This window comes from Sapajus apella, unplaced genomic scaffold (genome assembly GCF_009761245.1).
Source record: "Sapajus apella isolate SASKATOON/1434 unplaced genomic scaffold, GSC_monkey_1.0 scaffold59, whole genome shotgun sequence".
Lineage (NCBI taxonomy): Eukaryota > Metazoa > Chordata > Mammalia > Primates > Cebidae > Sapajus > Sapajus apella.
The window spans coordinates 3,700,630-3,716,308 of record NW_022436999.1 but is presented as its reverse complement, the minus strand read 5'-3'; the positions used below and the strand labels follow the sequence as shown (position 1 = coordinate 3,716,308).

Sequence of the window (15,679 nt, the reverse complement as noted above, 5' to 3'; positions counted from 1 at the left end):
TTCTCTTGCTGAAAGTAAAACAGTTCACTACTACTTCTATCCCAAACAATGGGAGTTAAGATACATACTTGTTTGAGCATTTAGTAAGTTGCTGGAAATATTTTAAGCCAGAGAACTAGAGGTGAAGTGAGATCGTTGAACTCTCCCTTTTATACTCCCGGGACCTCTTAAATCAAGCACTAAAGGACAGAAATGGCCATCATCAAGAAATATTTTAGAAATTTTCGGGTATATAAAAGGTACATTAGAGAAGCAGGAATTTTATAATCTGTCTGGTAGGTTTCATCTGTAGGTAGCAGCATAAAATATCATTTAATAAGCAGAAATCAAACCTGTTATACTTGTGGTTGGGGAAAGGCCAATCAATCAATACTCTAAATCTCTAACACAAGGCCAGTGGTTGTAGCTAGGCCAAACCACCGAAACTTTCATTGCACATTTCACCTTCACAAAAAGCCTATTTTAGGCTCTTTTTCTGTGTATTACGGGACATAGACAAATGTCTTTTTCTCTGTATTTATTCCAGTTCTATTCTTCCTTAAAGCTTCTAATGATTCCAAACACGGCTCCACTTGTTTTTGTTCTCATCGCCTGACATCTAGGATCCAGATACTTTCTCGCATTCCTTTCTCATATATTCCTCTGTAAGCCCAACACCAGAAATGGTACTACATTCCATTCCCTTTACATCTGCTCTACAGTATTTTTCCAAAAACAAAACAAAACAAAAGATGAAGCCAAAGATCCTCTATATTTGTTAAAGAAATAAAACTACTTTAGCAGGACAGGTCAAATGAAAGACAGGACAGTCAGATTACTTTTGGATCTTTTTTTTTTTTTTTTTTTTCTGTGAGATTATTTTAGCTTTGTTTATTTATTTATTTTTTGAGATACATTCTCATTCTGTCACCCAGGCTGGAGTGCAGTGGTGCCATCCCAGCTTACTCACTGCAACCTCTGCTTCCCTGGTTCAAGGGATCCTCCTGCCTCAGCCTCCTAAGTAGCTGGGATAGTACAAACATATGCCACCGTGCCAGACTAAGCTTTGCATTTTTAGTGGAGTTAAGAGTTTCACCATGTTGGTCAGGCTGATCTTGAACTCCTGACCTCAAGTGATCTGCCTGCCTCAACCTCCCAAAGTACTGGGATTACAGGCCTGAGCCACTGCGCCTGGCCTATTTTAGCTTTAAAATTTGGTTGGTTTCACAGTGAAACATTAAGTACAACTATACTTAATTTAGTCAGGTACCCTAAAATTTTAATAATCTCTTGGTACAGTGATAACATTCCATTAACAGGATTATTCTATGGAAAAACTGAGCACATTTGAGTATTTTGTTCTCGGTAGAATTTTGTCTTGCATAAAACAACAAAAAAATACTTAAGGCCCTAATGTCCAAGTAGGGGCAGGAACAGGGGATATTAGACCATTCATGAGCCTTCCAAAAAAACTTTCAATCTTAGGCTGTGTCAAGATATCACTGGCTGTTGGTAATGTGATAATACCAGAATCAGAGAGTGCTCATATACTTGCTGATTTAAAGTACATGATTGACCTGATTGGAAGTACACCCCAGCCTGGGTGACAGAGTGAGACTGTCTCAAAAAACAAAAACAAAAAAACCAAAGAGATGACTATCTTATACTTTTTTTGTGGTCTTTCCCTTGCCCTTATAGGTAATTAGTATTCAACTGAAGGCTCTGAAAAGGGTACAAAGAACTCCTAGAAAGAGTTACTGATTTGGATGGCCAGGCGCGGTGGCTCACACCTGTAATCCCAGCTCTTTAGGAGGCTGAGGCAGGCGGACTGCCTGATCTCAGGAGTTTGAGACCAGCCTGGACAACACGGTGAAACCCCATTTCTATTAAAATACGCAAAAAAATTAGCAGCGTGTGGCGGGCATGCACCTGTAGTCCCAGCTACTTGGGAGGCTGAGGTAGGAGAATTAGAAGAACCTGGGAGGCGGAGGTTGCAATGAGCCGAGATTGTGCCACTGCACTCCAGCCTGGGCCACAGAGTGAGACTCTGTCTCAAAAAAAACAAAAACAAAAACAAACAAAAAAAAAAGTACTTGATTTGATCAATGCTAAGAAGTTAATCTGTCGGTTACTACTGCACACAAGCTATATCACTAGAAAGTAATTTATAATGTTTGCATCAATAGTGGGTACAAACCTTGGAGCTATAATTAAGATTCATTTAATTATGCTGGCGAAAGTGATATAAAAGTATATTAGCTTCACATAAATCACAGCAAAATATGTTACACATTACTTAAGCTTTCTTCAAATTCTTGGTGTAGCAGCCTATTGATTTTTAAACTTAAAATGAAAAAATGCTTTGCAAGAAAATTCAATGTTCAAAGACACACACACAAAAAATCACTCAAGGAGAAAATATAACTAAAGGACATTTATTTATTTTTACCAAGACTTTATCTTGAGGACATGGCTAAACTGCATTTCCACCCCCACCCCATCTTGAAGAAGAGTTAGTATAGTGAATGTTATAAAGTAGACATGAACAGCTAACTGAAGGACTGGAACCAAAATTAACTGACAAAGTACAACTTCCATCTAAATCATCATAAAAATGTTTAAGTAAAAAAAAAAAAAAAGAAAGGAAAAAAAAAGAGGGGGCAATGGGGGTTTCTGATTGAACAAATCCTCACATTTCATCTAATACAGTCAATCTTGGCTAGAGTATAACAAAGTGGAAACAGGATTACTATGATACAAAACTTCCACTACAGCACGCTGTACACACCTGTGTTCCAAGCCCACCCCCATCCCCCATAATGCTTCCAACACAATTATTTCCCAGCCTGTTGGGCCTGCCGACGAAGGAGCACGTAGATCTTCTCTTTAATCCAGTCTTTGTTATAAGGCTGGTATGTCTGGGTATCAGCCCGGTAACTGAGGAGAGAAAGGCGATAAGCAAAGTCACAGTGGTCAATCACTGTCAGGTGTTTAAATTCCCAAATTATAACCGCCCAATGATGGCACAGATGTGTACATTTCCAAAAACAAACTTAATGAGAAATTGACAGAGCTACTTACACAGCCATTAAATTTTAAGTGATATGAACTTTATATCACTTCACACAATCTTATAGTGGAAAAAGAAAGCATGACTTAGAACTTTTAAGTTACATGCCCAATATGTTACATATCAGATTCTTGACAGAGTATGACCAGAAACCATGCGTTCTTTCTTCTACCTAGTTTCCATTTTTATGGTTCCTTTAGTGATTGAACAACAACAACAACAACAACAACAACAACAAAAACCTGGCTGGATGCGATGGCTCATACCTGTAAACCCAGCACTTTGGGAGGCCGAAGTGGGTGGATCACCTGAGGTCAGCAGTTCAAGACCAGCCTGGCCAACATGGTAAAACCTCATCTCTACTAAGATACAAAAATTAGGTAGGCATGGTGGCGTGTGCCTGTAGTCTTGGCTATTCAGGAGACTGAGATAAGAGAATCACTTCAACCGGTAGAGGTTGCAGTGAGCCAAGATCTCACTACTGCACTCCGCACTCCTGCCTGGGAGACAGAGAAAGACTCTGTCTCAAACTAAAAAAAAAAAAAAAACACTAGTACAAACTTTAGATTTGCAAAGTTTATTTTGACTTAACTAAGAAAACTTTTAAAAACATGTTACTGGCAACAAAGATTTCTTGCTGACTCCCCCACCCCCGTAAAGTATTAAGAAAATCGTATAACCTGTATTTTAGGATTTGTTTTTTGAAATAAATAATGCTAGAAGCCTATGGAAAAGAACTATCAGAAGACATAGCAAGCTCCAAAATATCTCTATATCAGAAGGGCAAGGAGTACACAGATTAGCATTAGCAGTAAAACTCCAGTGAAACTGTGAGTAGTATCTAATAAGATGTTACGAAGTACTAGGTGTTGCTTTAAATTCTTATCTGAATTAACTCATTTTTACAACCCTGTGACTAGGTACAATTATCCCCCACTTTTTTTTGAGACAGAGTCTTGCTCTGTCAGTCAGTCTGGAGTGCAGTGGTACCATCTCAGCAACCTCGCCACCCGGGTTCACATGATTCTCCTGCCTCAGCCTCCTGAGTAGCTGGGACCATAGGTGTGCGCCACCATGCCTGGCTAATTTTTTGTATTTTTAGTAGAGATGAGGTTTCACTATGTTGGCCAGGCTGGTCTTGGACTCCTAACCTCAAGTGATCCACCCGCCTCGGCCTCCCAAAGTGCTGGGATTACAGGCACCTGGCCCCTTTTTTCATAAATGAGGAAACCAAGGCTTGAAAAAATAAAGCAACTTAATTAGCTAAGTAACTACTCCTGACTCCAGAGTCCTCACTGTTAATCACTAAGTTAGAAACCTGCACTAAAATTTTTGGCAAGGGAAATAAATTCCAAAGTAGGAATGCTTTATACAATTAACATCATATTCTTCCTCTGAACAATAAGGTCACAGTCTGGTTTATTAAAAATGTACAAGATTCCCATTTTAAAAAATACTTAACCAAATAAAAAGAAACATTCTAAAATGTAAACTAATTTTCTCTGAAAATCCTTTGTCCATGCGTCCTAATTAAATAAGCTCTAAGCTAGTTTACTGCAAATTGTGGCAGAAGAGACTGTAACATTTATATTAACACCGGAAGAACTTAAAAAGGAAAATTTCTCACATTATCATATCTGGGTGGGACTGGCTTTGTTTATACCATTCCCCCCAACAAAAATCACTCTGGTTTGTGAACATTTACTAATCCATCAACTTGAATGCAAATTTCCAACTCATAAAATAGTAATAATGCCTTCTTTATGGAAAGCTGTGTGTTGATGGCTGTTAACTGGCACTTGAAAATGAGATAATTAAATGTTACATACTTAATAAAATGCCTAGTCTTTGGCACAGGTGAATCTTTTAACCTATTGTGATAGTCAATGAATGTAGGTTTATATAACAGAAGCGGTGGTCGGGGCAGTGAAATCAGCAGCATCTTCAGTGATACTAACTTCTCTTACTGATCAGGAATAACTCTCATCATTATAATAACTGAGGGTGAAAATGTCCTTTATGTCTCTAAGCAAACAAGGAAATCCTGCATAATCAAAAGGATATTATTTTCGTCTTACAAAAACTTATTTTAAAAACTTACAGATCATAAAACTGAAAATATTTATACTCTGACTACCAAAAAAATGGACCCAATCTCTGGTCTTAGGAGTAGCAGCCCAAATCCCAGTTCTTAATGAAAGAGGGTTGAGGATATGCTGTCACAGGATGTGCTGTGGCAGTGGGTGACCTCTTTGAAAGCAATACCTTATTTCTCCTGAATATTCAAATAACAAAAAGGCATAACCAAAGTCATCTGGGAAAAATAGTTTTAAGTCCTAAATTTGATTCTGAAAGTTTTCCAGAGGCCAAAAAATTTTTTCTTTTTTTTAATGAATTTCCTATAAACTTTTTTTTTTAATTGCATTTTAGGTTTTGGGGTACATGTGAAGAACAAGCAAGGTTGTTGCATAGGTACACACGTGGCAGTGTGATTTGCTGCCTTCTTCCCCATCACCTACATCTGGCATTTTTCTCCATGCTATCTCTCCCCAACTCCTCACCCCGCGATGTCCCTTCCCTATTTCCCCCCGACAGACCCTAGTGTGTGATGCTCCCCTCCCTGTGTCCATGTGTTCTCACTGTTCAACACCCACCTATGAGTGAGAAGATGCGGTGTTTGATTTTCTGTTCCAAAAAATTTTCAACATTAGAAACAACATAAATAGCTATAGGTTCCAAGCTATTTATAAGAGAGAGATTACTGATAATTTATGATTTTTAACACTCTCGCTGAAACTATTAAAAACCATAAATTATCATTAATCTTTCTTCTATATTTCTGGAACTACTGTAGGTGGGAAGAATTATCTAGGTAATAAAGCTTTCCCTCGATTTTGCTTTAAAATAGCAAATATTATATTAAAAATCAGTTTAGTATGCTAGATATTGTTTCTAGTTTACACTTTAGTCTAGTACAGCCAGGCACAGTTGCTCATGCCTGTAATCTAACCCCTTGGGGAGGCTGAGGCAGGAGGATCACTTGAGCCCAGGAGTTTGAGACCAGCCTGGGTAACATAGTGAGATTCTGTCTCTAAAAATTTTTTTATAAAGTCTAGTACAAAGATAGAAAAGTTATGTTGTATCACTAATGACATACTTGTATGTCATTAACTCATCACTTGTAACTGTTTTATTTTGTGCAATTTTCATATTGTTGAAAAAACCTGAATACTTTCTAAATCTCAGTTGAAATTAACAATTTATCTCACTTGTAGAAATTAAAATTCTTATCATTCTACTCCTGGCAAATTTAAGAACATGCTTGTAATTAAAAATAAAACTCCATCCTGACTTCATCTATCTAGTTGAAAATGGAGTTGCTGCATAATCTAATACTACTGTGCTCAGCAACCACTTGATCCTCACAAGGAGTCTGGTGAACTAGTTTTGTCTGAATTTTACAAACGAGAAAACTCGTTTGTAAAGGCAGCAATACCAAGCTACCTTGTCAAAGGGAGCTAGCAAATGCTAGAGCCAGGATTCAAACCCAACTATGTCTAATTCTGACACTCCAGCTAGCTCTAAAACACAGCCCCCCAAGATGAGTAAAACATGATCCTTGGCTTCAAGTTTACTTCCCACTTACTGCGTTTAAGTACAACATCCCAAAAGCATCAGGATTAGATCCTGAATGCTTCAGTAAGGTTCTTTTATAAAATAATAAAGACAACCATCAATTTTTAATCTCATCAATGCAGAATACAGCTCTGTAATATAAACAGGGGAAATAGAACATTATCAAAAATTTTAGAAAGCTATGCCTCAAATACACATGGGTGACATGCATTTATATGACCAATATTTACTCAGTACCAATTATGAACCAGAGATGCAGCAGTGAACAAAAGCAAAGCAACTTGTTTTTAAATTCTAGGAATTAATATACACATCAGTAATTTCATATCAAGTGGATGATTTTGTCAACATCTAGGCCTCCCAATTCCATGAACTCTTTTCCTCTAATGATCTCATCTTCCCACCTTCTCTTGGCCAGATCCCTAGACCTTGTCATTACCAACAATTTCAATTTCCTAATTTCAAGTATGTCATTCTCTGATCACTACCTTCCTAATACTCTAATTTGAGCAATCCTTGATCCAGTGGGACCTATAATTAACTGATCTACCTCTCTCTCTAGCACCTCTTCCTATACCCCAAAGCCCATGGTCATGCAGTCCCTTGCTGTTATCTTCATATAAGCCTTCAATCTTTAGCTAAATCTTTACTCTCTATCTACTCCTCCCCTGTAGCCATATAGGTGAGAGAGACTAGGAAAAAAATCCCATGATCACAATGACTGATTCCACTTTAAATGATTATCAGGTAGGTACTTTGGAGGAAGGACACTTAATACATCCCTGAAATAATTAGTTTCCTAATTCTTTCACCTTCTTAGCTTATTTCTTACTTTTCCACAAACCTTTAACACCTGTTTCAAATGGTGTCCTTGCTTCCTATCTGAGATAACTGAGGCATATTTCAGATAACTGAAGAAGATAATTCCCCTAGCCCCCAAATTTGCCTGTCCTCCCTTTTTTATGAATGAACTGTTCAAGAGCCAATCCGAGCTATCAATTTCTCCTCTAGTGGATCATCCCATCAGCCTGCAAACTTACCATCATTTTCCCCACCTTAAAAAAAGTAATTTCCTTTTCCAGCTACAACCCCATTTCTGTTCTTTCAAGCAAAATTCTCAAAAAAAAAAAAAAAAAAAAAAAGGCTGTATGGGCCACCTATAAATCCTCTTTTCATTCCCTTCAATTCACTGAAATCTGTAAGCATTGTACTCTTACCACTCTACTAAAACTGTTTTGGAAGTCACCAAAGACTTCCACAGTGTCAAATCTAGGGGTCAATTAAATTCTCAGTCCTTACTTCTCTGACCTATCAATAGTATGAAACACTTCTGCATTGGCTTCCAGGATATCATTGCTCTCTGCCCCTCCAATCTCTTAAGATTCTCTTCTTCACTCATTCCTCCGCAGCCTCAAAGTCTTCCTTAATGACTTCAAACATGGCAGGCACTCCTACTTTAGGACCTCTACACTAGCTGTCCCCCATTCCCTCGTCTGGTATGTTTTTCCTTTAGATGTCTGCATGGCTTAAAGTACCATGCAACATTCATTTGAATGTTCTGAGTGACCAAAGTGAAATGGCTACAACTGGAACACAATGAAGAGGTGCAGAAAACCAAACTCAAACATCCCAACGAAATGCAAGTTTTAGAACTTTTGGGGAGACAGCACGGTGCAGCCACATTCTAGGACTGTTCCAGTGGTGATCCAGGAAGTGCCTATGAATAAGACTCGTACATTTCTCATCACTGTTCTTTCAACTTCTAGCACAGCACCTGGCATGTAGTAAGTATTCAAGCATCTGGTGATTGAGCATTGTATCATAAGGAGCCTCCATTTTCGTCAGTTAAATGAGCTGTATTTACACTCAGTTTCTATTTGCTAATCTAAAAAAGATTAGGTAAGTCTATCGTAATACTTTATGCTCCTTGTTAATAGTTGTCAGAGGCAGATTATCAATAAACTATAACAAATATATTCAACACTCTCATTCTAATATTCCAAAATATACGTATTTACACAGGCTAGGATTAAAATTAAGTACAATTTCAGCCCTACACACATTTAAGGTTTTGAAATGTCATGAAAAAAAGATAATCTTAGTTTTAATCCAAAAACAATGGCTTTAGGACAAAAATTGTAAAGGCGAAACAAAATTATTAGGTATAAGGAACAAAGAACAGGGACATGGAACTTCTTAATTAGCATCCTTTCTGGATACTAACTATATCACTTAGCAAAGTTCTTTTTTTTCTGTGCCTTTGGCTTTATGTTGCCAATCTCTTATTTCTGTAAGAGAAATATTAATTACTATATATTATGCAAATGCAAAGATCAGTGTCAGGCATATAGTTAGCTCCCAATACCATAAATCACCTCAAACAGACAGAAAATATTAAAAAATACAAGATAACAGACATGTTTGCTAATACTTACACCAGGCAGCTGAGGTCTGCCAGATCATCGATGAAATCAAACAACTGACTGATGTCATATGTAATAGAAGGACTGTTGGGATTCATTCTTTTCAGATGTTCTTCATACATTTTACAAACGCCTAAGGAAGGATAGGACAAAAACCAAAATCTTACAATCACTTACAAAAACTTCTAGATATGAGTAGTGCTATTTGTCAATATCATATTTACTTTATAATAAAGTTGGGCTGGGGAAAAGATGGTAGATTGATGGCTTTTGATTATTGCCACTAGCAAATAGTTTTTTATAAATTCACCCGGCCAGGTGTAGTAGCTTATGCCTGTAATCTTAGCACTTTGGAAGGCTGAGGCAGGAGGATCACTTGAGACTACCAGTTTAAGACCAGCCTGCCTGGGCAACATAGAGAGACCTCATGTCTACAAAAATTTAAAACTTAGCCAGGCATGATGGCATGTGCCTGTGGTCCCAGCTACTTGAGAAGCTGGGGTGGGAGGATCACTTGAGCCAGGGAGGTCAAGGCTGCAGTGAGCCATGTCCGCATCACTGCACTCCAGTCTTCACCACAATGGCGGTGTAACTATTTTGTGTCTTAATGTGGTAATTTAAGTCCAAGTAATCCTGGACTATGGATGCAGACAGACTTGAGTTCCAGCTCTGCTCCTGTCAAACCATGGACAAATGACTCCATTCCCTGAACCACACCTGCCAAATAGTTAAGAGTGCCTTTTCATAGAATTGTGCAGTTTATTTGAAATAATGCACATAAAGCATCAGCACACAAACAAGCATGTAAGTACTCAAAATAATAAAAAAGATGAGCAAAATCATTAATAGCAAGCCCACATTACTAACTATAATTATCTATAGAGTACATTATCTATTCAGTTTTTATTCAATGATACTCTCCTTTCTTATTCCCACAAAAGGAGAATATATCTTTTCAGTCTATCCCCACTGTCAACTATTTAAGACTACCACAATGAATGGATAAGTGACATAAATGCTAGTTATCTAGCAAATACATGTCCTATACTGTGTACAAAGGCCCTTTATTAGCTCCAAATTAACTTTTCAAATCTCCTAATAAAAATACTATTCAACCACAAAACTATCAAACAACTATCTTAGTGTTTTTGATCGCTACTGGCATACTACATTGTGATCACAGAATATCACCCATGAGTTACTGAATGGAAAGAAAAAATTAGGAAAATAAATTCACATGTCTTAAAAAGGCACTGACCCATGGTTACCATCATAATTTTTTTTTTTTAAGACGGAATTTTCACTTTTATCACCCAGGCTGGAGTGCAATGGTGCAATCTTGGCTCACTGCAACTTCTGCCTCCCGGGTTCAAGCGACTCTCCTGCCTCAGCCTCCCAAGTAGCTGGGATGACAGGCGTGTGCCACTATGCCTAGCTGATTTTTGTATTTTTAGTAGAGACAGGGTTTCACCATGTTGGCCAGGCTGGTCTTGAACTCCTGACTGCAGGTATCTACCCGCCTTAGCCTCCAGAAGTGCTGGGATTACAGGTGTGAGCCACTGCGCCTGGCCTCCATCATACTTAATGGTTAAAGACTGGATGCTTTACTGCTAAGATTAGGAAGAATACTAAAATATTTACTGTTGCTACTTGTATTCAACATTGTACTAGAAGTTCTAGCCAGGGCAATTAGGCAAGACAAAGAGAAAACAACTTTAGATTGGAAGAAGTACAGCTATCACTCTTTGCAGATAATCTACATTATCTTGTAGATAGAAAATCCCAAGGAAACAATAAAAAACCTATTAGAATTAATAAATGAGTACGGCAAGGTTGCAGGATATAGGATCAGTGTATGAAAATAAATTCTATTTCTACACCTTAACAAATCTGAAAATGAAACTAAGAAAACTTCATTTATAACAGCATAAAAAAGAATAAAGTTCTTAGAAATAAATGTAACATAACTAAAGAAATGCACAACTTGTACACGCTACACTATAAAATGTCATGGAACAATCCTTTTTTTTTTTTTTTTTTTTTTTTAAATCTTGAGACAGGGTCTCATTCTGTCGCCCAGGCTGGAGTGCAGTGGCCCGATTACAGCTCACTGCAGCCTTGACCTCTCAAGTTCACGTGATCCTCCCAAGGAGGTGGAACTACAGTTAGCGACACCATGCCCAGCCAATTTTTATACTTTTTGTAAAGCAGAAACTTCATCATGTTGCCCAGGCTAGTCTCAAACTCCTGGGCTCAAGCAATCCGCTCACCTTGTCCTCCCAAAGTCCTTGGATGACAGGTGTGAACACGTTCCCATGTTCATGGGTTGGAAGACCTGATGGCAATACTCCCCTAAATGATCTACAGATTCATGTAATTCTTATAAAAATCCAAGCTGCTTTTGCAGAAACCAACAAGCTAATCCTAAATTTGACAGAGAAATGCAGGAGACCCAGGAAACTCAAAATAATCTTGAAGAACAACAACACTGGAGGATTCAAACTTCCCGATTTCAAAACTTACTAGGAAACTACTGTAATAAGACAATGTGGTATTGGCATAAGGATAGGTATATAGATCAATGGAATGAGAGTCTAGAAACAAACCCCCACATTGATGGTCAATGCTTTTTGACAAGCATGCCAAAACAATTCAAGAAAGAACAGTCTTTTCAACAAATGGCCCTATGACAACCAGATAGTCACATGTGAAAGAACAAAGTTGGACACATCCCTAAAGCAGACCAGAGACCTAAAAGTAGGAGCCCAAACTCTAAGACCCACAGAAAAAAATAGGCTGGGTGCAGTGGCTCTCACCTGTAACTCCAGCACTCTGGGAAGCCAAGGTGGGTGGATCACCTGTGGTCAGGAGTTCGAGACCAGCCTGGCAAACATGGTGAAATCCAGTCTCTACTAAAAATATAAAAATCAGCTGGGTGTGGTGGCACACACCTGCAATCCCAGCTACTTGGGAGGCTGAGGCAGGAGAATCACTCAAACCTGGGAGGCGGAGTTTGCAGTGAGCCGGGGTTGCGCCACTGCACTCCAGTCTGGGCGGCAGAGTGAGACTCCACCTCAAAAAAAAAAAAAAAAAAAAAAAAAAAGAAATGGGAGAAAATGTTTGTAAACTAGGCATCCAGAATCTAAGTCACTCAAACAACTCACCCAGAAAAGAACAAATGGTCCCATTCAAAAGTGGCCAAAGAATATGAGCAGACATTTTTCAAAAGAAGTGGTTAACAACCACAATGAGATACCAACTTTCATCAGTTAGAATAGCTATTATTAAAAAGAAAAAAAAGGGCAGGTGCAGTGGCTCACACCTGTAATCCCAACACTTTGGGAGGCTCAGGTGGCGAGATCACATGAGGCTACAAGTTAGAGACTAGCCTGGCCAACACAGTGAAACCCTGGCATACTAAAAATACAAAAATTAGCTGGGCATGGTGACACACACCTGTAGTCCCAGCTACACAGGAGGCCGAGGAGGAGAATCACTTGAATCCAGGAGACAGAAGGTGCAGTGAGCTGAGACTGCACCACTGCACTCCAGCCTGGGCTACAAAGTGAGACTCTGTCTCAAAAAACAAAAACAAAGACATTGGCACTCATATATTTACTGCAATACTATACACAACAGCAAAGTCATGGACTCAACCTAAGTGTCCATCATCAGTGGATGACTAAAGGAAATGTGGTGTCCATGTGCGTATATACTCACACATACCATGGAATACTACTCAGCTATTAAAAAAAAGACAAAACCATGTCTTGTACAGCAACATAGATGGAACTGGAGGTCATTATCTCAAGTGAAGTAACTCAGAAAGTCAAATATCTAACATTCTTACTTATTAGTGGCGGCTATATAATGTGTACATATGGACAAACAGAGTGGAATAACACACACTGGAGACTACAAAAGGTGGGAGAATGGGGAGGGATGAGAAATCACCACTGGATACAATGTACACTAAGTGATGGTTACACTAAAAGCCCAGACTTAGTTGGGTGTGGCAGCTCATGCTTGTAATCCCAGAATTTTGGGAGGCTAAGGCAGGAGGACTGCTTGAAGCTAGACGTTTGAGACCAACATGCCCAACACAGTGACACCATCTCTATAAAAAAACAAAAAATTAGCCAGGTGTGGTAGCAGGTTCCTGTAGTCCCAGCTACTTGGGAGGCTGAGGCAAGAAGACTGCTTGAGCCCAGGAAACTGAAGCTGCAATAAGCCATGATCACCAATGCACCCCCGCCTGGATGGCAGAGTGAGACCCTGTCTCTTAAGGAAAAAAAAAAAAAAAGAAGGGCCCAGACTTTACTACTATGCAATGTATCTATATAAGTGCAGAAGTGCAGAAGACTGCACTTGTATTCCTTAAATCTACTAAAACAATTAAAAACAAACACACAATTCTATAGTACATGAGTTTAATCAGTATAAGGGATACCTGTAAAATATTTCCATACTGTAACAAACTAACATGTGACAAACGATAAAACAATATTTATAAAACAATGAGAAGCTCTGGAAAGTCATTCATTATACACATTAGTTTAATTAAAAAAAAAAAAACCCTAATACTTGCAGCAAGGAGGATAGTATGCACATAATTAATGTTTAAAATGTTCAACAACAAACAGGCCAAGGCAGGCAGATCACTTGAGGTCAGGAGTTCGAGACCAGCCTGGCCAACATGGTGAAACCCTGTCTCTACTAAATACACAAAAAATTAGCTGGGGTGTGGTGGCGAGTGACTGTATAGTCCCAGCTACTTGAGAGGCTGAGGCACAAGAATCATGTGAACCTGGGGGGTGGAGGTTGCAGTGAGCCGAGATCACATTACTTTACTCCAGACTGGGTGACAGAGCGAGACTCTGTCTCAAATAATAAATAAATAATATGTTCAACAACTATGATCCAGCCTAAATATCTAACTTCCCTCTTAAAATTGGCAATTCAAGAAATTTGGAGGTCAGAAGTGATGAGGGCAGGGCTTGGGGTGCACTACTTAAAAAAAAAAAAAAGAAAGAAAGAAATTTGGAGGGGGAAAACCCAGTTCCTAAATGAGATATTTTTCTATCCCTTGATTAGTGTTAAACTCACCTTCCATGCATTCATTCACAGATTCGTAATCTGCATAAGTTCTGCCTTCTGGCCTTTTGGTAGGCTGTACCAGCAAAATAGTGTGAGACTGCAGGGGGAAAACATGATTTCAATATAAGTTTCTATTTGAGAAATTCATAATACGATTTTTAAAAATCCCCATTTGTGATGCAATAATGATTGCTAGTTATTCAAACGTAACTAGAGAGGTCAGGCATGGTATCTCATGCCTGTAATCCTTGTCTTCTGGGAGGCTGACGGGGGAAAATCACTGGTGGCCAGGAGTTTTGAGGCCAGCCTGGGCAACAAGCAAGAATAAACATGCTGGGTATAGTAAGCTGGATCTGTCAGCTTTGAGAAAAGGTTAGACAACCCTGGCCCATTGTTCCTACAGCAGGGTGCAGCATTTGGAGGGAAAAAGAACCATCCCCGGCCGGATGCGGTGGCTTACGCCTCTAATCCCAGCACTTTGGGAGGCTGAGGTGGGTGGACTGCTTGAGGTCAAGAGTTCGAGACCAGCCTGGCTAACATGGTGAAACCCCATCTCTACTAAAATACAAAAATTAGCAGGGCGAGGTGGCGGGCGCCTGTAATCCCAGCTACTAAAGAGGCTGAGGCAGGAAAACTGCTTGAACCCGAGAGGCGTAGGCTGCAGTGAGCTAAGATCACCCCACTGAACTCCAGTTTGGGCGACAGAGTGAGGCTGTCTTAAAAAAAAAAAAAAAAAAAAAAAAAAAAAAGCAAAAAAAAAAGCACCATCCCTAAGCCTCCCTGTACCGAGTAACAATCGGGAGAGAGCGCACCCCCAGGCCCAAGGCACTCCTGAGCCAAGCGAGCAGGCGGGCGCGCAACCGCAGGGCGGACCAGGGTTCCGGGGCCTACAGTCAGTCAGGCCTGGCGTCTCCGCGGCGGGATCGATCCACCGACTAGTGGCGGAGAGCATCACGCCGCCCTGTATGGGGCTCGTGGGGAAAGGCAAATGTATGGGGCTAGGGTCGCCCTGGAGGCCGGGGACTCGGACTTGGGTGGCCACGGAGGCCTTTCTTACCATCGCGCCAAACTCTCCTCGCTGCAGCCGCTGCAGGCACCGCCGCCACTACACGAGCTTAGCTACAACGCCGCTAACAGCCAATCCCCGCGAGAGAAGCCGCCGGAAGTCGTCGGAAGTGCAACGCAAAAGTGCCTTTTGGATCATAGAGGCACAGTCACTTCCGGCAGCTAGAGCAGATACTGAGTCTGTTTCAGCCATCTTCGATAAAGGCAAAAAGGTAAGTAGGGGAAAGTTTCCTAGCTTTAGAAAGATTTTTTTTTTTCAAGACGCTGTCTTCCGTTCTTTCGTTATTAAACATACGCCTCAAGTGATCAACGGTGTAGACAGTGACATCAGTCATCTTTCATTAGCCCTACTCAAAAATGGCGGCACTGTAAGTATCCCGGGCTAGAGGTCGGTTGTAACCCGGAAGTG

General features: G+C 39.8%; 2 protein-coding genes across 4 annotated transcripts in view; one reads left to right on the top strand and one right to left on the bottom strand.

The window, feature by feature from the left end:
- Positions 1-2,394: 2,394 nt before the first annotated feature.
- On the bottom strand, positions 2,395-15,657 carry ERH (ERH mRNA splicing and mitosis factor). Its single transcript, XM_032245806.1, has 4 exons — positions 15,263-15,657; positions 14,215-14,302; positions 9,121-9,241; positions 2,395-2,916 (listed from the first exon to the last, which is right to left on the bottom strand). The coding sequence occupies exons 1-4, from the start codon at positions 15,263-15,265 to the stop codon at positions 2,814-2,816; spliced, it is 315 nt and encodes a 104-aa protein (XP_032101697.1). The 5' UTR covers positions 15,266-15,657; the 3' UTR covers positions 2,395-2,813.
- The window catches only part of SLC39A9 (solute carrier family 39 member 9), a 53,759-nt gene continuing 53,127 nt past the window's right edge, over positions 15,048-15,679 (top strand). Inside the window, exon 1 of one of the 3 annotated variants that reach the window (XM_032245800.1) lies at positions 15,048-15,482. In XM_032245800.1, the coding sequence (XP_032101691.1) occupies positions 15,171-15,482 (312 nt within the window). In that variant the 5' untranslated portion in view covers positions 15,048-15,170. The remainder of the gene's footprint in view (positions 15,483-15,679) is intronic. The other 2 variants (XM_032245803.1, XM_032245799.1) reach the window with 2 other exon arrangements.

Coding starts and splice junctions, on each gene's coding strand:
- ERH (XM_032245806.1), bottom strand. Junction 9,242..14,214: donor TGTGAATGAATGCATGGAAG/GTGAGTTTAACA, acceptor ATCCTTCCTTAG/GCGTTTGTAAAATGTATGAA. Junction 2,917..9,120: donor GCAGACCTCAGCTGCCTGGT/GTAAGTATTAGC, acceptor TTCTCTCCTCAG/TTACCGGGCTGATACCCAGA.